This window comes from Kogia breviceps, chromosome 14 (assembly GCF_026419965.1).
Source record: "Kogia breviceps isolate mKogBre1 chromosome 14, mKogBre1 haplotype 1, whole genome shotgun sequence".
Lineage (NCBI taxonomy): Eukaryota > Metazoa > Chordata > Mammalia > Artiodactyla > Physeteridae > Kogia > Kogia breviceps.
This window is the reverse complement of record NC_081323.1, coordinates 29,619,431-29,645,568: the sequence shown is the minus strand read 5'-3', so window position 1 is coordinate 29,645,568 and position 26,138 is coordinate 29,619,431. Positions and strand designations below refer to the sequence as shown.

The 26,138-nt window shown below is 42.4% G+C and overlaps 1 protein-coding gene across 5 annotated transcripts in view; it reads right to left on the bottom strand.

Annotated features, from left to right (window-relative positions):
• CFAP61 (cilia and flagella associated protein 61) overlaps nt 1-26,138 on the bottom strand; it is a 272,631-nt gene that overhangs the window by 143,624 nt on the left and 102,869 nt on the right. For 4 of the 5 annotated variants that reach the window (XM_067013791.1, XM_067013793.1, XM_067013794.1 and 1 more), the window contains exons 14-16: nt 8,764-8,890; nt 3,362-3,439; nt 691-897 (exon numbers count right to left, since the gene is read on the bottom strand). In XM_067013791.1, coding sequence (XP_066869892.1) covers nt 691-897; nt 3,362-3,439; nt 8,764-8,890 — 412 coding nt within the window. The remainder of the gene's footprint in view (nt 1-690; nt 898-3,361; nt 3,440-8,763; nt 8,891-26,138) is intronic. The other variant, XM_059038853.2, reaches the window with a different exon arrangement.

Genomic DNA, 26,138 nt, shown 5'->3' with positions numbered 1-26,138 from the left:
ACAAGACAGAACGTGAGCGAGTGAGAAGTGCTATGAAGGAGACTGAAGCAGGATACACAGAAGCAGGAAGCAAGAGCTTGCTATTTGTGTACAATATACATAATGTATACACAGTAGACACGTGTTTGTTATAGAAATATTGCTCTACGTAAGTACAAGTATTATGCAGACATAGAGTTATCTACTACATAAAGGTTACATCAGTAACACATATCTCCACGTTTTATCCATCACTTTTATGGGGATGTTATACTGCTGTTTTGCAATGCTGTGATAGCACACCAGTATTAAGGACTGAGCTAACTTATTCTATGGGTTCACTACTAGAACATTCTTTGCTTGAAGAACATCATAGGACATTTTGGCATTCACTAATTCACATGAGAAATAATTTTATTTTCACATCCCTTAGAGTGTTTTTCCATAGCTTTCAGTGTCTGCTTTGTAGATATGGAAAAGCCAACAATTTGTTCTACTAATTATATGGGTTGTGATGGTTTCAGAAATTCAAAGCCTTCTGGGTTTTCACTGTACTGTAAGAAAAGGACCAAACTCAATATGGCCATTTGAAATTCAGAGCCACATTATAATCAAAATACATGGAGTGAAGAAGAAATAAAATATGGCACATGACACAAATGACACCGTGACACAGATCTTCTGGAAAACTGACTTAAGACATTCTTTTACCTTGCCTTCCTTGGCTCGCGGGTAAACAGGGTAGTAGAGACAGGACTTATATCCTAAACGGAGGATCTCCTTTAGAAAAAACTTGGTGTAGTGCTGGAAAATGGGGTTCAGGGCAAAGTGATACAGGTGGCCATGCTCTTCACGCTGGTGGTAACTAAAGTATATGAAGTCTTCAATATTGTAGTGGGATCGTATGTACTCTATATCCTAAAGAAAGAGGAGAGAAAGGACATCTAAGAAGGTTTTAAACAAACGGCATGCACTTTCTGAGAAACATCATTTAAAAATGACTTTAGGGGCTTCCCTGGTGGCACAGTGGTTGAGAATCTGCCTGCCAATGCAGGGGACACGGGTTCAAGCCCTGGTATGGGAAGATCCCACATGCTGCGGAGCAACTAGGCCCGTGAGCCACAACTACTGAGCCTGCACGTCTGGAGCCTGTGCTCCGTGACAAGAGAGGCCGCGATTGTGAGAGGAGGCCCACACACTGCGATGAAGAGTGGCCCCCACTTGCCACAACTAGAGAAAGCCCTCGCACAGAAACGAAGACTCAACACAGCCAAAAATAAAAATAAATAAATAAATTTATTTTTTTTTAAAAAAATGACTTTAGGTACAATAGTGAGAAATGAGTTTTTCCCTCCTATTACTTACTATCTCATTTTCAATGTTAATTTTTTAAAAGCTAAAACTTATGTTTCCTGAAAGTCACTTGTTTTGATGGCTTACTTCTGGAGGGTGGCTCAGAGCTTTGGAATTTGCTCCTCACAGCTGTGCTAAAAACCTGGAGAGCCTTGAGTCCCTGCTCATGGACAGCCTCCCAGTGGCCAGAGCAATGCAATGGAGAAGCAGATATACACTACCGTCAAAGAGCCCATGCCAACCATCCACACTGATAATCTCTCATTCATGACATGGAGAGACTTTTGGGGAAAACTGACAAATGCAAAAGACCAGTTAGAGAAACATACAACTCACTCCAGAGGAATCAGGTTATCCAGCAAACAGAGGAGAATTTTTTAAAAAATTCTACTTAGTGTCCTCAGAGATACCAAAAAAGGATCTCACATAAAACATAACAAATAAGCTCCTACAAAAAAGGAACAATAAGAGAACAAGGAAGAGACTTGGAAGTTAAACACATGAACTCTGAAATTAAAATTCCAATAGAAGACCTGGATAATAGACTAGATGTGGCTGAACAGTAAATTAGGAATCTGGAAGATAAAATCAAGGACAACTCCTAGAATGAAGAGTAAGAAGTACAAGAGATTAAAAAGTACAAGAAGAAAGGTAAGAGACAGTGAAGGGTCACTTCAATCCAAAAAGGAATGGAGAAAAGAGAAAATGAAAGGGAAGAAATCATTAGTGAAATCATAGAAGAAAGACATTCCCAAGCTCAGAAGAGGCATAAGATACTTCATAAAAATTTTTGGAATAAAAGGGAAAAACTAATTCTCAAGAGAGAAAGCAAACATACATACATTTATTTACATCAGACCGTATTTTATCCATAACACTGGATACTGGAAGATAATGAGAGTCAAAACATCAACACTCTGATGAGAAATAATTTGCATAATAATTCTATTCACAGCTGAATGAGTGTTCAAGTGTGAGGACAGATGAAAACTTGTATATGTGTGTGGACTCAGAGATCCTACCCTCTTCCACCCACTCTCCAATAATTCTTAAAGATATATTGAATCAAGAGAAATTAATCCAAGAACAAGGATAGTTTGAACACATTAGAGAAATAAAGTCATATGAACATCTCAATAAATGCCAAAATACATTTAATAAAATTCAACACCCATGCATAACAAAAACTTTTAGTAAACTAGAAATAGGAGAGAAGTTCCTTAACATGATAAAGGGTATCTTCCAGAAGCCATGTTCCCAGAAGGGAAGTCTCAATATTATAATTATCAGTTCTGCCTAAATTGTTCTGTAAAATCTACATAGGCACAAATAAATTCAGAGTAAGTATTACAAGGTTTATCTGGAAAAGAAAATACCCAAGTTTAACCAAGAAACTTTAGGCAAAAAATATAAATAAGAGAAGACTTCGCCACCAGATACCAAAGCACATGATAGTGCAATAGATATCAACAAATAAATCCATGGAACAGAACAGAGAGTAAAAATAGACACAGACACATGGAAATTTAATAATATAAAGGCAGCATTTTAAATCAGTAGGGAAAGAATGGACTACTCAGTAATAAATACTTTGGAATAACTGGCTGTGCACTGGGACAAAATAAAATTAGATGTCCACTTACACACACACACACGCACGCACGCACGCACACGATGCATGAAAATTAAGTGCAAGGAAGAATGCTGGAAGCAATAAATGCCTAACTCTCAACAGTGGCAATCCTTTGGGGAGGGAGCTGGGACTTGTTTTTGGTGATGGAAGGTTATTTGAATTTTTAGATGGTGAATGTTTTCATGTACTCTTTGTAATATTTTAAACATTTTGAACCGAAAAAAAAATGGAGACTTGAAAGGCTGCCCAGTGAGATGCAAGCAGATCTACAGCTTTCAGAAAAAGGAGACATTCATCCTAAATAAGTAAAAATGAAACTTCAAAAGAGGCATTGTGTGCTAATTCACGAGAGGAAAAGCCATGATCAAGGGAAGTAGTATCCACTTCACAATTTACCATTTCATCTCTGATCACTGCAATGCCAACTACTTGTTCTGCAACTTCGGCTACAAATGCCTTCAGTGGTGTTCCATCCTGACAAGAGAAGCAGATATTGTAAGACCCTAAAAAATATTGCTATTAGTGTTTCTGTAAGCTGTCAATACAGGGTTTCAACCGTGACCACATAAAGACAATGATAAAGCCACCATCCTATCACCACTTACATCTAGGCCAGGTAATAGGTTAAATGCCCTCTTTGTATGCATTTAACCCTCACTCCAACCCTTTGAAGTAAGTATTACCATTACACCTCTACTTCATTTACAAGAAAATAAGGCTTGGGAGGCTGCCTTGCCAAGATCTCCAGCTGGTATGGGATGATCTATTGATTCAAACCACATTCCTTTGACTGGGAATCTGTTTTCTTTAGCATGATATCAGTGGTTCTCAAACACTGTCATCCCGGGCTCCCTGCGTCCTGAGGATGCTAAAGAGCTTTGGTTCATGTATGTAATGTCTACCACTATTTTCTATATTAGAAATTAAAACTGAGAAAATTTTGAATTCTTTTATTAATTTTTGTTGAAGTTATTAATTAAAGCACATGTTTTAGTTTGATAAAAATATTTAGAGAGAAGAGTAGCATTGTTTCATATTTTTGAAAATCTCTTGAATATCTGGCTTAATGGAAGACAGCTGGATTCTCACACCTACTTCTGTATTGTATTCAATCTGTTGTAAAATGTTATTTTGGTTGAAATATATGCCCCAAAAATCTGTCTTTACAAAGATACGTAGTTGGTAAAGGCAGAAGTATTTAAATAATATTTTCAGATAATTATGGATATTCTCCTTTGATGCGCCACCAAAACTCAACATGTAGTAAGTAGTGTTTTAAAGATAAGTTGCAATGTGGCTCTGAAACCATGTCAGTGAACTTTGTATACCCTACTACATTAAAATTTATTGGTCTCTTGCACTTTGAATCTTTTACCCATGCATAATTTTGTAACATCGTGTACTGTCTATCTGGAAAATACTGATTCTCCAAGCTTTGCAGATTTTCCAAATGTTGACCTATTTCATGACAAAATATCAAAACATTGCATTTGGTAATATCACCACCAGTCTCATCAGAAAAAGTTTTTTTAAGTTTTGGGAAGCTGTCAAGCTCATGATGGCAGATACTGACTTTCTAAAAGTCTAATTTCTTCTTGAAAGCATGGACTTTATCATGGGGGAACACATGCTGTCAGTTGTTTCTTTGGAGTGACACTCTCACCTCATTCAAATGCTCAACATCATTAATCATTAGAGAAATGCAAATCAAAACTACAATGAGATATCATCTCACACCAGTCAAAATGGCCATCATCAAAAAATCTACAAACCATAAATGCTGGAGAGGGTGTGGAGAAAAGGGAACACTCCTGCACTGCTGGTGGGAATGTAAATTGATACAGCCACTATGGAGAACAGTATGGAGGTTCCTTAAAAAACTACAAATAGAACTACCATATGACCCTGCAATCCCACTACTGGGCATATACCCAGAGAAAACCATAATTCAAAAAGAGTCACGTACCAAAATGTTCATTGCAGCTCTATTTACAATAGCCAGGAGATGGAAGCAACCTAAGTGTCCATCAACAGATGAATGGATAAAGAAGATGTGGCACATATATACAATGGAATATTACTCAGCCATAAAAAGAAATGAAACTGAGTTATTTGTAATGAGGTGGATAGACCTGGAGTCTGTCATACAGAGTGAAGTAAGTCAGAAGGAGGAAAACAAATACCGTATGCTAACACATATATATGGAATCTAAGAAAAAAAAAATGTCATGAAGAGATTAGTGGTAGGACGGGAATAAAACACAGACCTACTAGAGCATGGACTTGAGGATATGGGGAGGGGGAAGGGTAAGCTGTGACGAAGTGAGAGAGTGGCATGGACATATATACACTACCAAATGTAAATTAGATAGCTAGTGTGAAGCTGCCGCATAGCACAGGGAGATCACCTCTGTGCTATGTGACCACCTAGAGGGGTGGGATAGGGAGGGTGGGAGGGAGGGTGACACAAGAGGGAAGAGATATGGGAACATATGTATATGTATAATTGATTCACTTTGTTGTAAAGCAGAAACTAACACACCATTGTGAAACAGTTATACTCCAATAAAGATGTTTAAGAAAAAAAGAAAAAGTCTGCCAACTCCCCAGGAATGAATTACCATATTTTGTCTGCCAGCTGTTCTGTGACAATGGTGCTGCTTCAGCCTGCAATTCAAACAACTGTAGAAACATTTTTCTTGAAACAACCAATATACTTCAGTCTGCAGCCAAGAGTGGTGTGCACACGGTTCATTTTGCTACACAGAATACTGCAAATACATGTATGTTCTCAAAGGCTAAGACTTAGTAAGTTAATGTTTACATTAACAGCTTCAGGGAAATGTTTACAGCTTCAAGGGAAACTGGCTTTCCCTTTTTTTGAATTTTAATTAAAATGTCTATGGAGATTCACCAGCAGTTGTAAAAAACAATACAGAGAGATTCCTTCTACACTTTGCCCAGTATCCCATAATGGTAACCTTTGCAAAACACTAGTATCATATGACAAGCAGGGAACCCACATTGATGCCATTTCACGTGCACACGCGCATGTGTGTGTATTAAGATCTATGCAATTTCATCCCCTGTGTAGGTTCACATGTCCGCCACTGCAGTCAAGATATTGAACAGTTCCAACACAAGGATCTCTTGGGTTGCTGATTATACCACACCCATCTGCCTTCTGCCCCACTTCCATCCTTAACCCTGGCAACAAACGATCTGTTCTCCAGTTCTAAAATGTCATTTCAAAAATGTCACATAAGTGAAATCATACAGTATGTAACCTCTAGGGACTGGCTTATTTTTCCATTTAGCATAATTCTCTGGACATCCACCCAAGCTGATGTATGAATCAACAGTGCATTCCTGAATAGTATGGAGGGTCCCTAAAAAACTAGAAGTAGAACTACCATATGATCCAGCAATCCCACTTCTGGGCATATATCCAGAAAAGATGAAAACTCTAATTTGAAAAGATACATTCACCCCAATGTTCATAGCACCACTACTGACAATAGCCACGACATGGAAGCAATCTAAATGTCCACCAACAGATGAATGGATAAAGAAGATGTGGTACATATATACAATGGAATTCAGCCATAGAAAGAATGAAATTTTGCCATTTGCAGCAACATGGATGGACCTAGAGATTACCATAGTAAGTGAAGTAAATCAGAGAAAGACAAATACCATATGATATCACTTATTTGTGGAATCTAAAAAAAATTATACAAATGAACTTATTTACAAAAAAGAAACAGACTCACAGACATAGAAAACAATCTTATGGTTACTAAAGGGGAAAGGGGAGGGAGGGATAAATTAAGAGTCTGGGATTAACAGATACACACTACTTACTATATATAAAATATATAAACAACAAGGGCTTACTACTATATAGATACACATATATTTATCTGAATCACTTTGCTGTACCTGAAACTAACACAACATTATAAATCAACTACACTTAAGCAAACAAACAAAGTCGGTGCATCCCTTTGCACTGCTGAGCACTATTCCATGGCATGGAATTGCCACAGCTCACCCTACCCATTCCCCTGTTGGAGGACATCTGGGCTGATTCCAGCTGCTATGAACATTTGTGACCAAGTCTTCATTTCTCTGCGATAAATGCTCAGAGATGATTGTTGCATTTTTTTTGTTTGTTTTTTAAGAAACAGCCAAAATGTTCTCCAGAGCAGGGGTACCATTTAACATTCCCACCAGCAACATAGGAGTGATCCAATTTCCCCGCACCTTCGCCAGACCTGAGTGGCGTCACTCTTCTTTGTTTTAGCCATTCTCCTGGTGCACAGTGACATCCCATTGTGGGTTTTCTGTTCCTGTTGTTGCTGGAGTGCATCGCAGCAAACTCGAAGACCACTGGGAAGTTTGGTGACACTGCATCGATCCACATTGAGGTCCCTGAGGTTTTGCCCACCATTGCCTTTCCGCTGAATATGAATTCAGCAGAAAAGGAAAATAATTTCTTACTCTTATTTTGAGCATAGTTTTTACCTCATAGACTCCCTGCATGTGTCTTGGAGACCCCTGTGTCAGTGAGCCAGGAGGGAAAGAACAAACAAAAAAAGAAACAAAGAGATCAAGACAAACCAAAACAAACAAAAAAAAACATGTGCTGGAGGGAAGTTTTACTTTAATTCAATGCCTTTATAAATATTAAACATCTCACCACGTTTAGTGTTTGCTGTCTCTCCCTCTTGATGAGTTTAAAATTAACTGAGAGGTTTATCCAAAAGAGCTCATAACTGGGAACTCACCAGATGACCCCAGAGGTAGAATGAAGAAATACATTGAGGTATATTCATGCAATGAAGTATCAATACTTTACAGCACAATGTGGATGAATCTCACAATCGTTGCTGAGCAAAAGAGGCTAGATGTCAGAAAACACACTGTATGATCCCTTTAAATAAAGCTCAAAAGCCAGGCATCTATGATCTTAGAAGTCAAGGTAATACTAACTGGGGGAAGAGTGACTAAATGAGAGCTTGAAAGGGACTTCCAGTGGGCTGGGGTCAGTCTGTTTCCTGAAACAGGTGCTTGTTATGTGGCGTATTCAAACTGTGAAAGCCATCAAACTTTTTATTGGTTATGCTTCAGTGAAAAAAACTTTTTAATAAAACTTGTCAAAAAGTAATTAAGCATTTCCCTAGCTACATGCATTGTTGCATGTCTGGTGAAGTTAACTGGCCTGGTCCTCAAGAAAGCCGCGATGATGTAAGGACCACTGCTAGCTTGCCCTCTGCAATGGCAAAAGTACAGTACAGTTACTGTACTAGAAAGAGAACCCAGCATTGGTCATACAGGATCTTCCCAGCCAATCCGATCCTTGAGGATGCAGCCGGCATCCTTAAGGGTATGGACAGACCCATCACCCAGAAGGGCAAAATGGGGTGCTGCTGGGATGGGCACCAGGCACCCCAAGGATCCGCTAACCTTGGTCAGATTTGCCTATTCCAAGCACTGAGATCCAATTTTGTTATATTTGTTTAGATCAAGTTCAAATTTTCTAGCCCCGTGATAAGAATTTAGGGCTTCTGATCGGCCCTCATAGGGCCACTAGTGAGAAGAACAGCCCCACTTCTTTAAACCTCAGTTTCCTTGCTCTTTTCTTCTCCCTCCCACCTTCCAACCCCACCTCCGTCACTCCCCACCACACGATTCTCCAACTAGGCCCAAGGAAACTTCGGGGTTGAACGTACGTGGGTCATAATGATCCCAAAACATGAGGAAAATAAGCCAGTCTGGTCATAGCAGCTACTTACAGGGTCCCTGCGAGCCTCGTTGTACTGCTGTAAATCTTCCAATATGCTTTTACTCAGCATGAGGGTGCTGACGAGATTTTCAACACCAGGAGTATCCGAGAGAGTGGCTATTCTTATTTTAATGGTCCTGGGTGAGGAGAGACACATTTTCTTTTTCAGGATAAAGTACTAAAATACATATTCCCTCCTCCACCCAAATGGAGACAGAATTGTAACAGATCACACTTATATAAAATAATATCTGGTAAAATATTTTTTATATAACATTGGGGTTTGATTAACTATAAAAGTAATTCTTCATTCTAGAAAACCTGGAAAACACACATTTAAAAAAGTGCAAACATTGTAAATCAACTATACTTCAATTTAAAAAAATTTAAACATAAAAATTAAAAAAAAGAGAAACAAGAACAAAGAAAACCCAAAGTCAGCAGAAGGAAGGAAATCATAAAGATCAGAGCAGAAATAAGTGAAATAGAAATGAAGAAAATAATAGCAAATATCAATAAAACTAAAAGTTTGTTCTTTGAGAAGATAAACAAAATTGATAAACTTTTAGACAGACTCATCAAGAAAAAAAGGGAGAGGACTCAAATCAATAAAATTATAAATGAAAAAGGAGAAACCACAACTGACACCACAGAAATACAAAGGATTATAAGAGACTACTACAAATGACTATATGCCAATAAAATGGACAACCTGGAAGAAATGGACAAATTCTTGGAAAGGTACAATTTTCCAAGACTGAACTAGGAAGAATAAGAAAATATAAGCCGACCTATCACAACTAATGAAAATGAAACTGTGGCGCAGTGGTTGAGTGATGGCGCAGTGGTTGAGAGTCTGCCTGCCTATGCAGGGGACATGGGTTCGTGCCCCAGTCCAGGAAAATCCCACATGCCATGGAGCGGCTAGGCCCGTGAGCCATGGCCACTGAGCCTGCGCATCCGGAGCCTGTGCTCCGCAATGGGAGAGGCCACAGCAGTGAGAGGCCCGCGTACCACACAAAACAAAAAAACAAAACAAAAAGCCCAGGACCAGATGGCTTCACAGACGAATTCTATCAAACATTTAGAGAAGAGCTAAAACCCATCCTTCCCAAACTCTTCCCAAAAATTGCAGAGGGAGGAACACTCCCAAATTCGTTCTACAAAGCCACCATCACCCTGATATCAAAACCAGACAAAGATATCACAAAAAAAGAAAATTACAGGTCAATATCACTGATGAATATAGATGCAAAAATCGTGAACAGAATACTAGCAAAAGAATCCAACAACACATTAAAAGGATCATACACCATGATCAAGTGGGATTTATCCCAGGAACGCAACTATTCTTCAATATATGCAAAACAATCAACATGATACACCATATTATCAAATTAAGGAATAAAAACATATGATCATCTAAATAGACAAGGAAAAAGCTTTTGACAAAATACAACACCCATTTATGATACAAACTCTCCAGAAAATGGGCATAGAGGGAATCTACCTCAACATAATAAAGGCCATATATGACAAACCCACAGCAAACATCATACTCAATGGTGAAAAACTGAAAGCATTTCCACTAAGATCAGGAACAGTACAAGGCTGTTGACTCTTGCCACTCTTATTCAACATAGTTTTGGAAGTCCTAGCCATGGAAATCAGAGAAGAAAAAGAAATAAAAGGAATACAAATCGGAAAAGAAGAAGTAAAACTGTCACTGTTTGCAGATGACATGATACTATACATAGAAAATCCTAAAGATGCCGTTATAAAACTACTAGAACTGGGCTTCCCTGGTGGCGCAGTGGTTGAGAGTCCGCCTGCCGATGCAGGGGACGCAGGATTATGTCCCGGTCCTGGAAGATCCCACATGCCGCGGAGCGGCTGGGCCCGTGAGCCATGGCCGCTGGGCCTGCACGTCCAGAGCCTGTGTTCCGCAGCAGGAGAGGCCACAACAGTGAGAGGCCCACGTACCACACACACACAAAAAAAACTACTAGAACTAATCAATGAAATTTGGTAAGGTTGTGGGATACAAAGTTAATGCACAGAAATCTCTTGCATTCCTATACACTAACAACGAAAAATCAGAAAGAGAAATTAAGGAAACAATCCCATTTACCACTGCAAAAAAAAAAAAAAAAAAGAATAAAATACCTAGGAATAACCTACCTAAGGAGGCAAAAGACTTGTACTCAGAAAACTATAAAACACTGATGGGGCTTCCCTGGTGGCACAGTGGTTGAGAATCTGCCTGCCAGTGTAGGGGACATGGGTTCAAGTCCTGGTCTGGGAAGATCCCACATGCCACGGAGCAACTGGGCCCGTGAGCCACAACTACTGAGCCTGCGCATCTGGAGGCTGTGCTCCGCAACAAGAGAGGCCGTGACAGTGAGAGGCCTGCGCACCGTGATGAAGAGTGGCCTCCACTCGCCGCAACTAGAGAAAGCCCTCACACAGAAACAAAGACCCAACACAGCCATAAATAAATAAATTTATTTAAAAAAAAAAAACACTGATGAAAGAAATCTAAGATGACATAAACAGATGGAGAAATATGCCATATTCTTGAATTGGAAGAATCAATATTGTGAAAATGACTATACTACCCATAGCAATCTACAGATTCAATGCAATCCCTATTAAACTACCAATGGCATTCTTCACAGAATTAGAACAAAAAATTTTACAATTTGTATGGAAACACAAAAGACCCCAAATAGCCAAAGCAATCTTGAGAATGAAAAACAGAGCTGGAGGAATCAGGCTCCCCAACTTTAAACTATACTACAAAGCTATAGTAATCAAGGCAGTATGGTACTGGCACCAAAACAGAAATATAGATCAATGGTATGGGATAGAAAGCCCAGAGATAAACCCATGCACATATGGTCACCAAATTTATGACTAGGGAGGCAAGAACATACAATGGAGAAAAGACAGCCTCTTCAATAAGCAGTGTTGGGAAAACTGGACAGCTACAAGTAGAAGAATGAAATTAGAATGCTACCTAACACCATGCACAAAAATAAACTCCAAATGGATTAAAGACCTAAATGTAAGACCGGACACTATAAAACTCTTAGAGGAAAACATAGGAAAAACACTCTTTGACATAAATTACAGCAAGATCTTTTTTTTTTTTTTTTTGGTAGTATGCGGGCCTCTCACTGTTGTGGCCTCTCCCGTTGCAGAGCACAGGTTCCGGACGCGCAGGCCCAGCGGCCATGGCTCACGGGCCCAGCCGCTCTGCAGCATGTGGGATCTTCCCAGACCGGGGCACAAACCTGTGTCCCCTGCATCAGCAGGCGGACTCTCAACCACTGTGCCACCAGGGAAGCGCAGCAAGATCTTTTTTGACCCACCTCATAGAGTAACGAAAATAAAAACAAAAATAAACAAATGGAACCTAGTTAAACTTAAAAGCTTTGCACAGCAAAGGAAACCATAAACAAGATGAAAAGACAACCCTCAGACTGGGAGAAAATATTTGCAAATGAAGCAACTGACAAAGGATTAATCTCCAAAATATACAAACAGCTCATGGAGCTCAGTATCAAAAAAAACAAATCCAATTAATAAATGGGCAGAAGACCTAAATAGACATTTCACCAAAGAAGACATATAGATGGCCAAGAGGCACATGAAAAGATGCTCAACATCACTTAGTTATTAGAGAAATGCAAATCAAAACTACAATGAGGGGCTTCCCTGGTGGCGCAGTGGTTGAGAATCCGCCTGCAGATGCAGGAGACACGGGTTCGTGCCCTGGTCCGGGAAGATCCCACATGCCGTGGAGCAACTAAGCCCGTGAGCCATGGCCGCTAGGCCTGCGCGTCCGGAGCCTGTGCTCCGCAATGGGAGAGGCCACAACAGTGAGAGGCCCGCATACGGCAAAAAAAAAAAAAAAAAAAAAAAAAAAAACTACAATGAGGTATCACCTCACACCAGTCAGAATGTCCATCATCAAAAAATCTACAAACAATAAATGCTGGAGAGGGTGTGGAGAAAAGGGAACCCTTTTGCACTGTTGGTGGGAATGTAAATTGGTATAGCCACTATGTAGAACAGTATGGAGGTTCCTTAAAAATCTAAAAATAGAACTACCATATGACACAGCAATCCCACTACTGGACATATACCCTAAGAAAACCATAATTCAAAAGGACACATGTATCCCAGTGTTCATTGCAGCACTATTTACAATAGCCAGGACATGAAACAACCTAAATGTCCAATGATAGATGAATGGATAAAGAAGATGTGGTACATATATACAATGGAGTATTACTCAGCCATATAAAGGAAAGAAATTGGGTGATTTGTAGAGATGTGGATAGAGCTAGAGACGGTCATACAGAGTGAAGTAAGCCAGAAAGAGAAAAACAAATATTGTATATTAACGCATATATGTGGAATCTAGAAAAATGGTACAGATGAACCTATCTGTAGGGCAGGAATACAGACGTAGATGTAGAGAACAGACACGTGGACACAGTGGGGGAAGCGTGGGGAGGACGAATTGGGAGATTAGGTTTGACATAAATACACTACCATGTGTAAAACAGATAGCTAGTGGGAACCTGCTGTACAGTGCAGGGAGCTCAGCTCGGTGCTCTGTGACAACCTAGACGGGTGGGATGGTGGGGTGGGGAGGGAGGTCCAATAGGGAGGGTATATAGGTATACACATAGCTGATTCACTTCATTGTACAGCAGAAACTAACACAACATTGTAAAGCAATTTTACTACAATTTAAAAAAATTAAAAAATAATTTTAAAATAAAAAATTTAAAAGTACAAAGAATAAGGTTAAAAAAATCAATGATTATACCCATTAACCAGACAACACAATGTCACACTTTAAATTTATTTAATTTAAAATGTTCAGCACCATGTTTTATGACATATTTACATTGTACATAAAGCCAAATTCTTCCCCCAGTTTTCAAAGTATGTTAAGAAGTTAAAAAAATTACACTGAACCCAGGTGGGCTTCATGAGTCTCAAAATTCTTACTAATTTTATTTTTGCTTTCATGTGTTTATGTGAAGTCAAGTAGGACAGTGGAGCACGTCCGGGGCTTGGAGCCTTGGTTCACACGTGGTACCAACCTCGCAACAGCACCCGTGATGGTTTCTCCCCCATCTGTACCTTGCCCCTGGCACCTCCCCGTCCCTGCCCTGTGACTGCTGCCACCCTCTGCCAGGGGTGACGACTGGGTTGCATCGGGCAGCCCCATGTTGAGTCATCCAGCTCCACCCTCACTGGGGTCCTGGACACGGGCATGGGGAGGATCGGGGTCAGGTGTGTGCCCCTGGAGTCTAATCAGAGCAGGGTGGTGGCTGTCCTCACCCAGGGTCTCCACCCAGGGAAGGCAGTGCCATGCTGTGTTCGGCCGGCAACTCAGTGTGGAACTCTAGCCCAACCCATGCCCAGGTATGTAGGGCATGCCGGTGCCTGTTTGCCACGGGATGGAGCCGTGGGCCCATGCGAGGGGGAAATGACCTCTCCACCTTAGGCTGGAGTTTCACATTTTCATTTTGTAATGGGCCCTGCATATGATGTCAGGTTCATATAATGCATGCTCTCCAGTCATTGGGGTGTTATTACCAAATAGAGCAGGGCTACTCCTCCTACTATTAATAAAGTGAAATACTCTAACTACTTAGCTTTCACTTGTAGTGAATATTTGTGCTTACATTTTAATGCATGCTTCCGTTCTATGGACAAAGCAGCATATTTGCCAAGAACAATCTACATCTATAATTAACTGATACAAAGATGATCAATTTACTATCACATTAATAATACAAATAGTATGAGCAATTTTTAAGTGTTTAAAAATTGTTACCTTACCTATGTGTAAGGTAAGAACTTGATTCTGATATGGCTACCTTATGCCAAAATCTAGTTCCGATGAATTAAAGATATAAATGTAAAAAACAAGACCACAAAAGTACTAGGAAAATACCCAAGGGAATTAAGACCACATGTTCACAGGAAACCTTGTTCGTGAAACCTTGTTCGTGAAAACTTGTTCGTTCATAGCAACATTATCCATAATAGTTCCCAAAATGGAAAGAACCCAAGTGTCCATCAACTTCTGAAGGGATAAACAATATGTGGTCTATCCATACACTGGAATATTATTCAGCCACAAAAGGGAATGAAGTACTGACACAGGCTACAGCAGGGATGAACCCTGAAAAGTGAAAGAAGGCCACATACTGTTTCATTCCATTTATATGAAATTCCCAGAATAGGCAAGTGTATAGAGACAGGATGTAGATTAGCTGCTGGGGACTAGGGAGGACAAGGGGACAGGGGTGACTGCAGCATGGGTTAGGGGTATCCTTTGGGGTGATGAATTGTGAATGCACTAAAAACAACAGAATTGTACACTCAGTGGGTGAACTGTATAGTGTGAATTATACCTCAATAAAGCTGTTACAAAATACACGTATATACAATACCAAAGAAAGATGAAGGGAAAAGGACAGGGGAAAGGCAATGAAGAGCCAAAAAAATAAGTTGGTGTGGCAAATAATATCAGGTAAGTTAGACCCTAAGGCAAAAAGCATTATGAGGAAAAGAGGGTCTTTAACTATAAAAGTAAAAGTTCACTAGGAAGATATAACAATATCAAATCTGTAGAGATCTAACAATATAATTTCAGAATACTGAATTTAAAAACTGACATAACTATGACAACAATATGACGAGGGCTTCCCTGGTGGCACAGTGGTTGAGAATCTGCCTGCCAGTTCAGGAGACATGGGTTCGAGTCCTGGTCTGGGAAGATCCCACATGCCACAGAGCAACTGGGCCCGTGAGCCACAACTACTGAGCCTGCGCATCTGGAGCCTGTGCTCCGCCGCAAGAGAGGCCACGACAGTGAGAGGCCCGCGCACCGCGATGAAGAGTGGCCTCCGCTCGCCGCAACTAGAGAAAGCCCTCGCACAGAAACGAAGACCCAACACAGCCATAAAAAAATAAATAAAATTTAAAAAAAAAAAGAATATGACGAATTCCACCATCATATTGCTAGAGTTTGAGACACTTTGCTCACAAATTGGTATCAGGCAAAAGATTTAAAATACTGTTGAAGATCTGGATAAAGTTAATCTAAAGGATCTTGTGTCTCCCAAATGAAAACACCTAGCCCTCTACCCGTCACCTCGCTCTTACCATCCCAGAGCCTCTGGCAGCTGCCTTAGTCAATGGCTGCTCCATTCTTCCTGTGGTTCACGCCCAAACCCTTGGCTTAGTCTTGGTTCTCTTTCTCGCACGCCTCACTTCCCAGAAGCATGTCAGCTGGCTCGCCCTGAAAATGCACTCAGAACCCAACCACTTCACATGACCTAGGATGCTGGCACAGCCACCAGTACCTCTTGCCAGGGCTGTTGCAGCAGCACCGTGATGGTCTTCCTCACTCCCATCTCTGCCGCCTGACAATCCATCCTCAACAAAGCAGGTAGAGTGACGCTTATAAAATGCTAAGTCAGTACTTTCCTGGTGGTGCAGTGGTTAAGAACCTGCCTGCCAAGGCAGGGGACATGGGTTCGATCCCTGGTCTGGGAAGATCCCACATGTCGTGGAGCAGCTAAGCTTGTGCACCACAACTACTGAGCCTGTGCTCTAGAGCCTGCGAGCCACAACTACTGAGCCCATGTGCCACAACTACTGAAGGCCACACACCCCAGAGCCCGCGAGCTGCAACTACTGAAGCCCGTGAGCTCTAGGGCCTGCATGCCACAACTACTGAGCCTGTGTGCTGCAACTATAGAAGCCCATGTGCCTAGAGCCCATGCTCCACAACAAGAGAAGCCACCGCAATGAGAAGCCCACGCACCGCAATGAAGAGTAGCCCCCGCTTGCCACAAGTAGTGAAAGCCCTAGTGCAGCAACGAAGACCCAACGCAGGCCAAAATAAATAAATAAATAAAAAGCTAAGTCAGATCATACCACTCTTCTACTCAAATCCCAGTAAATGCAGGGGTTTTAAGCTCTTTTATGCTAAGGACCCCTCTCAGAAAAGTGTTTTTAAATGCACAAAATAAAATATGTAGGATTACACTCTATGGCCTCATTAAACGACATAACTCAGCAGTGATCTAAGAATCTCCATACTTTTGCTGTATAAATGAGCATAGGCCTTAAGCAACATTTGCAGATATCTGCAAATCCCACGCTATGACAGGATAGGAAAATACCTGTTGTTTCAATGGAAGAGAAAATTACAGGTGCTACTGATACTATTGTAGTTTGTTGCCTACTTTTACAATGGAAGGAAATGCTAGATTTTAGTTAAGCCTTAATAAAAATAAAGATGCAGTTTTCTCCTGAATTTTCCCCGTGGACCAAGGTTAAGGGCCTCAGCAATGATTCCCAAAGTCCTAGGATGGCTGAGCACCCCTCCTCTGGGATCTCTCCTCTGACTCATCTCGTATTTTTCTCCACAGTACTTCCTACCTTCTGTTTATTTTGTTCATTGCTTGTCCCCTCTCACTAAAGTAAAACTTCATGAGGATAAGAATTTGGGTCTGGGCTTCCCTGGTGGCGCAGTGGTTGAGAGTCCGCCTGCCGATGCAGGGGACACGGGTTCATGCCCTGGTCTGGGAGGATCCCACATGCCGCGGAGCGGCTGGGCCCGTGAGCCATGGCTGCTGAGCCTGCGCGTCCGGAGCCTGTGCTCCGCAATGGGAGAGGCCACAACAGTGAGAGTCCCGGTGCATACAGAAAAAAAAAAAAAAAAAAAAAAAAGAATTTGGGTCTGTTTGCTCACTGCTGCCTCCCCTTGGCCAGACCAACACCTGGCACATAGTAGGTGCTCAAGCAACAGCTGTTGAATGAGTGAATTATACAGCTTGCATGTAGATGGCCAGAGCATTTCCGCCAGGCTTCTGTGCATGACAAATGCTACAACTGAGTTATTAAGAGTGTTGGGGAAGCCACTGTGCAGGCCTTTGCTCTTTGGGATGTGGGCATCGTCCCCCTCCACCCTACCCTCCCCAAGCCAGGCTCACAGCTCAGACCACATCATGGTCCACTCTGAAAGCCCAGGGCTCTTCCTAGCACACAGCAGTGCTCACATGTTCAAAGGGAAAGGGGCCATATTACTGCCAAGTATCACAAAAACTCAAACGCTATTTCGTTAGTTTGTCCTTGAAAATCTACTATCGATTAGGGAACACAACCATTTTGTGTTATATTGTGAAGCTCTCATCTCTGCTACTTACATTTGCCAAAGAAGAGTGTTTCACAATTTACATGAAAGTTCCTGGACTTTCAGGGGAGGACTGAGCAGCAGCGGCATGTCTGTGCCCTGCTCTAAGGCCATGCTGTCCAGTCTGAGGCCACAAGCCACATGTGGCTGCTGAGCGTTGAAAGGTAGCATCTCTGAATCCAGATGTGCTGTCCATGCAAGATACCCACTGAATTCTGCAGACTTGGCCCCAAACGAGAATGTCGACGATCTCACTGATACTTTTTTATATTGATTATATGTGAAAGCAATAATATTTTGACTACAAAGGGTCAACTGATAAATATTACAATTAGTTTTGCCTACTTCTTTTTGATTTTTAAATTACTGAGGCTATTAGAACACTTAAAATCACATACTCTGCGGCTCACTCCATAGTTCTACTGGAAAAGGCTGCTCTCTATTGCTTCGTGTTTGCCTCTGAATGCTATTTTTCAATTGTTTTCTGCTTAGCTTAAAAAGCAGAATGTAGTTTTGCTCCACAAGTGACCTCTTCACCAGGGCTCTAAGGCAAGTGGCTGGTGTGGATATGACCTGCTTACACATTGGGAGCCTGTTAGTTCTGCTTTTACCAGGAATAAGATGATGAGGACCTGGAGACAGCAAAAGGGAAACTGTGACAATAGGTATGTGTCCTAATTGCTTTTATGTGGCAATTGACAAGAGCACCCAGAAAAAGAGAAAAATGAATATGCATAAGAAACAGATCCTCAATTAAAATGCATGCCTTAAAAATCAACGATTCAAGCGGCTTTATTGAGAATAACTCAGTCAGTCATTCTGACTCAGTCAGCCAGACGCTGACTCAACATTCACTGTGTGTCCAGCATGTCCTGGGTGTTGGGAACAAGACAGTCCACAATGCCTTCCCTCGTGGAGCTGACCTACTATTGATTCCAGAACTATCTTCAGAGAAGTAATTCTGAAATCCCTTCAAGTTTTAAATGATGAGAATGAGGTTAGAAATGGACAGAGAGCTACACAGACCTCAGTCCGTGTTTTAGCCATAGAGGGCCTCTGGAAAAATAAAATGACTTCAGAAGAAAGTTGTAGCAGAAACTAACTCAACATTGTAAAGCAATTATACTCCAATAAAGATGTTTTAAAAAAAAGTTGTAAGGATGCTTAGTGTTTTATTCTCAACATGTGTGATACTTAATTAAAATGAAATATTCTTGAAATATACATGGATGTCATGCACACACCAAAAGGAGACTGCATTTATTGTCAAATTATCAAGCAGCTATCTTTATTTCTTGCCATATTTTCAGATAAATCATAAAGATTAAGAATAGTCAATTGAGGGTTTACAAAATGATGCCAAGACCTTCTGTGGAATGAACTTTTAACGTGCTAAATAAATATCCAAAGAGACAAAGTTCATTTTGATGTTTTCATATCAGAAATGGGGCCTGGAGGGACTGAAACAGATGGCAGGCCCACCAGATATACCTAAATGTGGTCCCACTTTCATCTCTCCACAAGTTTGGAATGAGGAGTTTCTGATCTTCATTCTTTCATTATAGCCTCTATACTGAGCCCCTTCCTCTCTCCCATAACCAGGTGCGGAACCTGGAAGGAAACCACGCCCCCAGCTCCCACCTGTTATACAGGTCACCTTGCATGACCTTCCTGGAACACATGCTGAGTCACCAGGATGGTTTAGCCATTCTTTCCTCAAGGGCTCACATGTGGTTCTAAAGCCGCCTTGAATCAGAGAGGCACTTTGCTGTGGCTGTCCTCATCCATCCACAGGGCTTCCTCCAGCCACAGAAAAAGCAAGGTCTCCTGAGGGGTCCTGCGTGGGAATCCCTCGTTTCCCGACCCTTCCCCGTGGTCCTTCACCTCCCCCCCGCACTACTCTCTCACACATCCTCCCTTTGATGTGCTTGGATGCCTCAGGGAATGTAGCCTCTCCATGAAGAAATGATGTCGCCCTTGCCCACTGGTCCCTTCTTGGGTCTGGAAAGTTTTGCTTCCCAGGAGTTTTTCTTCTCCTGCTTTTGGCAGACTCTGGCCTCAAAGGTCAGAATTTATAGCATTTAATCAGACTGCATGCATAACAAAATAGAAAATCATACATAAAAATAGAAGGGAAAAGATTTAACAGTTGATTTTTTTGACCCTTTAAGTTGAACGAATGAATGATTTTAGAAACCTAGCAGTCTATGTGTGTGTCATCCCTCGGCCTTGCAGAATATAGGGCAATTTTTTGATGCCAGTAAATTAAAACTAAATGATGGAAAGAAGAAAAAGTAATTTGAGTCTTTCTGAATTCCAAAGGAGTGATCTATGTAATAGAAACATAAAAAAATTCGACAGCCATCAGCATTTCAGTTTAATCCGAACAACAAAACAAAACAATAACCACAAAATAAAGTTTCTCTTGCCTTCTCTTCAAGGAAGCCGATTGAAAGCACCAGAAAGACCGATATCCCTAAAACACCCTCCGTGACAACATGAGCCCAAAATAGGTATAACGGTGACGTCCTAGAAAAAGATGACAACCAGGCATGAGTGAGTCACCCATGGAAAAACACATAAAACAAAAACACTGAGGGAAGGAAACATTTAAAAGCCAACTACCTAAGGGCATTTTTATTTGCTGAGCAAAGTTGACAACTGGTGGTATGACTCAACTTAGCTGTCAATATTTATTCACAGAAAATCATTTCTGGCATAGTAAATATCAGTGGATGAGTAAGTTCTAAACATAGTCCCCTAAATTAAAAATGGCAAATTTCAGAAAAACATGGTTTGGAAGGGCAGGAAGATGGAATAAGTGGCTGGTTCACCCAAATGTGTCCTTGGCTCATGAATAAGGAAGGAGGAGAGCCAGGGTGATGATGAAGGACGGACAGCAGAAGGAAAAGGAAAGAGGCTCTTGTGCCCCACACGCCAGCCTCAGGCTACATGCGAAAACACCCCAGAGACCACTCAGTGAAGTACAGTGTTAAAGGCATTCAGTTCATGCACATTCCAAATGAAAGCTAACATAAATATTGAGAACCGTCCTCTCAAAGACCAGCAGCCACAAAGGAAACGAGAGGGGCCCTCGCAGGGAATCTGTTGACGAGAGAGGTAGCATTGCTAGCGACTGAGTTAGTGATCTGTCCCCGTGCTCAGCAGCATGGTCAAAGGGCAGGTGACAGACACAAATATAACTTCCCAAGGGAAGGGGAACGCGATCGGGTGGGAGATCAGGACACGAGGTCATGACATTTAGAGTAACCAAACTTAAGGGCCTGAACGATCCATCCCAAATGTCAAGAGAAGTGAAACAAAAACAATGGAAGGACATGATGTATTTTCAAGTCACGGCAGGAAAAGCGTGGGTGTGGAGGGCCGTGCCCACCTGGCTGTTCCCCTGCCTCCTTCACCCCCACCCCACCCTGCCCCGGCATCTCTCATCCCTCTTCGCGGTCACCCTCACGCTGTATCTTCTCGCTCTCCTTTCTTTACGTCTTTCTCCTCCACCTGGAGTGCAGGCACCATAAGTGCAAGGGTTTTTGTCGGTTTGGGTCACTTTTGCTTCTCCAGCACCTAGGATGGGGGCAGGCACATCCTGCACACTCAATGCCAAGTACAGGGTGAATGAGGGGGCGTGGGCCTGGGGCCTCTGGGAAAGAAAGCCCACCTGCAGCCAGCTCACCCCCTGTGGTGGTCACAGGTGTCAGCCATCAGGCCGACGTGAGGGACGCCAACTTCAGGCTGGAACTGACATGGGGGAAGCAGAGTGGACACGGAAAGAAACCAGGACCCCGAAGATTCAAACCCCAAAGCCCTGCCCGTCTCCAGACCTCCCAGCTGTGGAGGCCAATGACTGCTTTATGGCTGAAGCCATTCTGAGTTGAGGTTTCTTTTATTTCCAACTGAAAACATTTCCACTGATAATCTAAGTTTTAAAATTTCAAAAGATGGTTTTAGAAGAACTCATGTTGTGAGAAGCATGTTTATGAAAGGACAAGAATTAGATGCAATGTACAGCACAGGGAATATAGCCAATATTTTATAGCTTCTATGGAGTATAATATATAAAAACATTGAATCACTATGTTGTATACCTGATACTAATGTAATATTGTAAAGTCACCTATACTTCAATTTTTAAAAAAGAATTAGAAAAAGATAAGAGAAATTAAAGCATTACTTTGTATTAGATAAAAATCCACAAGACTGCCATTGTTCAAATATTCTTATAAAATCTAGCCCAGGGGTCTATTTATGAAATACAGAAGGGCCTTAAGAGCTCAACAGGAATTTGATTTAGATTCTTTCCAATACCAGAGTCTCTGGAGGGTTGCAGCCTTAGAGACAACGAAGGCTGACAGCGAAGGCAGACAACGAAGGCCGACAGCAAAGGCAGACAACGAAGGCCGACAGCAAAGGCAGACAACGAAGGCTGAAACAATGCCTTTCCAGGCAGACATTTGATTTTCCTCCCAGGTGCAGAGCAGGGTTTGGCAGCGCGCGGCCTTCCGAGCCCGCTACTGGCGCCTGCCTCCCGGGTGGGACCCGCCACAGCCCGCCTGCGACCGTCTCTGCTTAATTTACTCCACGGAAGCCTGCACGAGGGAACAGGTCGCCCGCCTCCAGTGCAGGTGGGGGAAGAGAAAAGGCCTTGGGCCTTGCGCCCCGAGCCTGGGTACCGTGGGCTTGCGCCTTCGACCCGAGGTTGTCACTTTCAGCACCAAGTCTGTCAGGAAGACGGCAGTCTAGCCGCCCACTAGCACCGCCACCACCAGCAGCATCCCAGCCTCGGCGGAGGGAAGGCGAGCCCCAGCCAGCCCACTGCAGCAGCACCTATAGCCCCAGTGTTTGGTGTTCTGGATTTTTGACCTCCATAACTCCTTTTTATTTTAGTCATCAAGACACCTGTACTGTCTACTAAAAATCACACTGATTGGCAGAGCTTCAAGATGGCGGAAGAGTAAGACGTGGAGATCACTTTCCTCCCCACAAATACATCAGAAATACATCTACATGTGGAACGACTCCTACAGAACACCTACTGAACCCTGGCAGAAGACCTCAGACTTCCCAAAAGTCAAGAAACTACCCACGTACCTCGGTAGGGCAAAAGAAAAAAGAAAAAAACAGAGACAAAACAACAGGGACAGGATCTGCACCAGTGGGAGGGAGCTGTGAAGGAGGAAAGGTTTCCACACACTAGAAGCTCCTTCGCGGGCAGAGACTGCCTGTGGAGGAGGCGGGAAGCTTGGGAGCCACGGAGGAGAGCGCAGCAACAGGGTGCGGAGGGAAAAGCGGAAAGATTCCCACACAGAGGATCAGTGCCGACCAACACTCACGAGCCTGAGAGGATTGTCTGCTTACCCACTGGGGCGGGCGGGGGCTGGGAGCTGAGGCTCAGGCTTCCGTTGGATCCCAGGGAGAGGATTGGCGGCGTGAACACAGCCTGAAGGGGGCCAGTGCGCCACGGCTAGCCGGGAGGGAGTCCGGGAAAAGTCTGGAGCTGCCGAAGAGGCAAGAGACTTTTTCTTGCCTCTTTGTTTCCTGGTGCGCGAGGAGAGGGGATTAAGAGCGCCGCTTAAAGGAGCTCCAGAGACGCGCGCGAGCCACGGCTCTCAGCGCTGACCCCAGAGACGGACATGAGACGCTAAGTCTGCTGCCGCCGCCACCAAGAAGCCTGTGTGCGAGCACAGGTCACTCTCCACACCTCCCCTCCCGGGAGCCTGTGCAGCCTGCCACTGCCAGGGGCCCGTGATCCAGGGACAAATTCGCCGGGAGAACGCACGGCGCGCCTCAGGCTGGTGCAACGTCACGCCGGCCTCTGCCGCCGCAGGCTCGCCCCGCACTCCGTGCCCCTCCCTCCCCCCCGGGCCTGAGTGAGCCAGAGCCTCCAAATCAGCTGCTCCTTTAACCCCGTCCTGTCTGAGCGAAGAAGAGATGCCCTCAGGCAACCTACACGCAGAGGCGCGGCCAAATCCAAAGCTGAACCCCGGGAGCTGTGCAAACAATGAAGAGAAAGGGAAATCTCTCCCAGCAGCCTCAGGAACAGCGGATTAAATCTCCACAATTTGATGTACCCTGCATCTGTGGAATACCTGAGTAGACAACGAATCATCCCAAATTGAGGTGCTGGAATTTGGGAGCAACGATATATATATTTTTTTCCCTTTTTCTCTTTTTGTGAGTGTGTATGTGTATGCTTCTATGTGTGATTTTGTCTGTATAGCTTTGCTTTTAGCATTTGTCCTAGGGTTCTGTCTGTCCGTTTTTTTGTTTTTTCTAGTATAGTTTTTAGCACTTGTGATCATTGGTGGATTTTTTTGGTTTGGTTGCTCTCTTCTTTCTTTCTTTTTTAAAATTTTTTATTACTTAAAAAAAATTTTAATAATTATTTTTTATTTTAGTAATGTTATTTTATTTTACTTGATTTTATTTTATCTTCTTCTTTCTTTCTTACTTTTTTTCCTCCCTTTTATTCTGAGCCATGTGGATGACAGGCTCTTGGTGCTCCAGCCAGGCGTCAGGGCTGTGCCTCTGAGGTGGGAGAGCCAAGTTCAGGACACTGGTCCACAAGAGATCTCCAAGCTCTACGTAATATCAAACAGCAAAAATCTCCCAGAGATCTCACCTCAATGTCAAGACCCAGCTCCACTCAACGACCAGCAAGCTACAGTGCAGGACACCAAAACCACCACCAAACCTATGCCAAAGAACTAGCAAGACAGGAACACAACCCCATCCATTTAGCAGGCTGCCTAAAATCATAAGGCCACAGACAGCCCAAAACACACCAGCGGACATGGACCTGCCAACCAGAAAGACAAGACCCAGCCTCAACCACCAGAACACAGGCACCAGTCCCCTCCACCAGGAAGCCTACATAACCCACTGAACTAACCTTAGCCACTGGGGACAGACACCAAAAACAACGGGAACTATGAACCTGCAGCCTGCAGAAAGGAGACCCCAAACACACTAGGTTAAGCAAAATGAGAAGACAGAGAAACACACAGCAGATGAAGGAGCAAGGTAAAAACCCACCAGACCAAACAAATGAAGAGGAAATAGGTAGTCTACCTGAAAAATAATTCAGAGTAATGATAGTAAAGATGATCCAAAATCTTGGAAATAGAATGGAGGAAGTACAAGAAACGTTTAACATGGACCTAGAAGAACTACAGAGCAAACAAACAATGATGAACAACACAATACATGAAATTATAAATTCTCTAGAAGAAACCAATAGGAGGATAACTGAGGGAGAAGAACGGATAAGTGACCTGGAAGATAAAATAGTGGAAATACCTACCGCAGACCAGAATAAAGAAAATAGAATGAAAAGAATTGAGGACAGTCTCAGAGACCTCTGGGACAACATTAAATGCACCAACATTCGAATTATAGGGGTCCCAGAAGAAGAAGAGAAAAAGAAAGGGACTGAGAAAATATTTGAAGAGATTATAATTGAAAACTTCCCTAATATGGGAAAGGACGGAGTTAATCAAGTCCAGGAAGCAGAGAGTCCCATACAGGATAAATCCAAGGAGAAACATTCCAGGACACATACTAATCAAACTATCAAAAATTAAATACAAAGAAAAAATATTAAAAGCAGCAAGGGAAAAACAAGAAATAACACACAAGGGAACTCCATAAGGTTAACAGCTGATCTTTCAGCAGAAACTCTGCCAGCCAGAAGGGTGTGGCAGGACATATTTAGAGAGATGAAGGAGAAAAACCTAAAACCAAGATTACACTACCCAGCAAGGATCTCATTCAGATTTGATGGGGAAATTAAAACCTTTACAGACAAGCAAAAGCTAAGAGAATTCAGCACCACCAAACCAGCTTTACAACAAATGCTAAAGGAACTTCTCTAGACAGGAAACACAAGAGAAGGAAAAGACCTACAATAACAAACCCAAAACAATTAAGAAAATGGTAATAGGAACATACATATTGATAATTACCTTAAATGTAAATGGATTAAATGCTCCAACCAAAAGACATAAACTGGCTGAATGGATACAAAAACAAGACCCGTATATATGCTGTCTACAAGAGACCTACCTCAGACCTAGGGACACATACAGACTGAAAGTGAGGGGATGGAAAAAGATATTCCATGCAAATGGAAA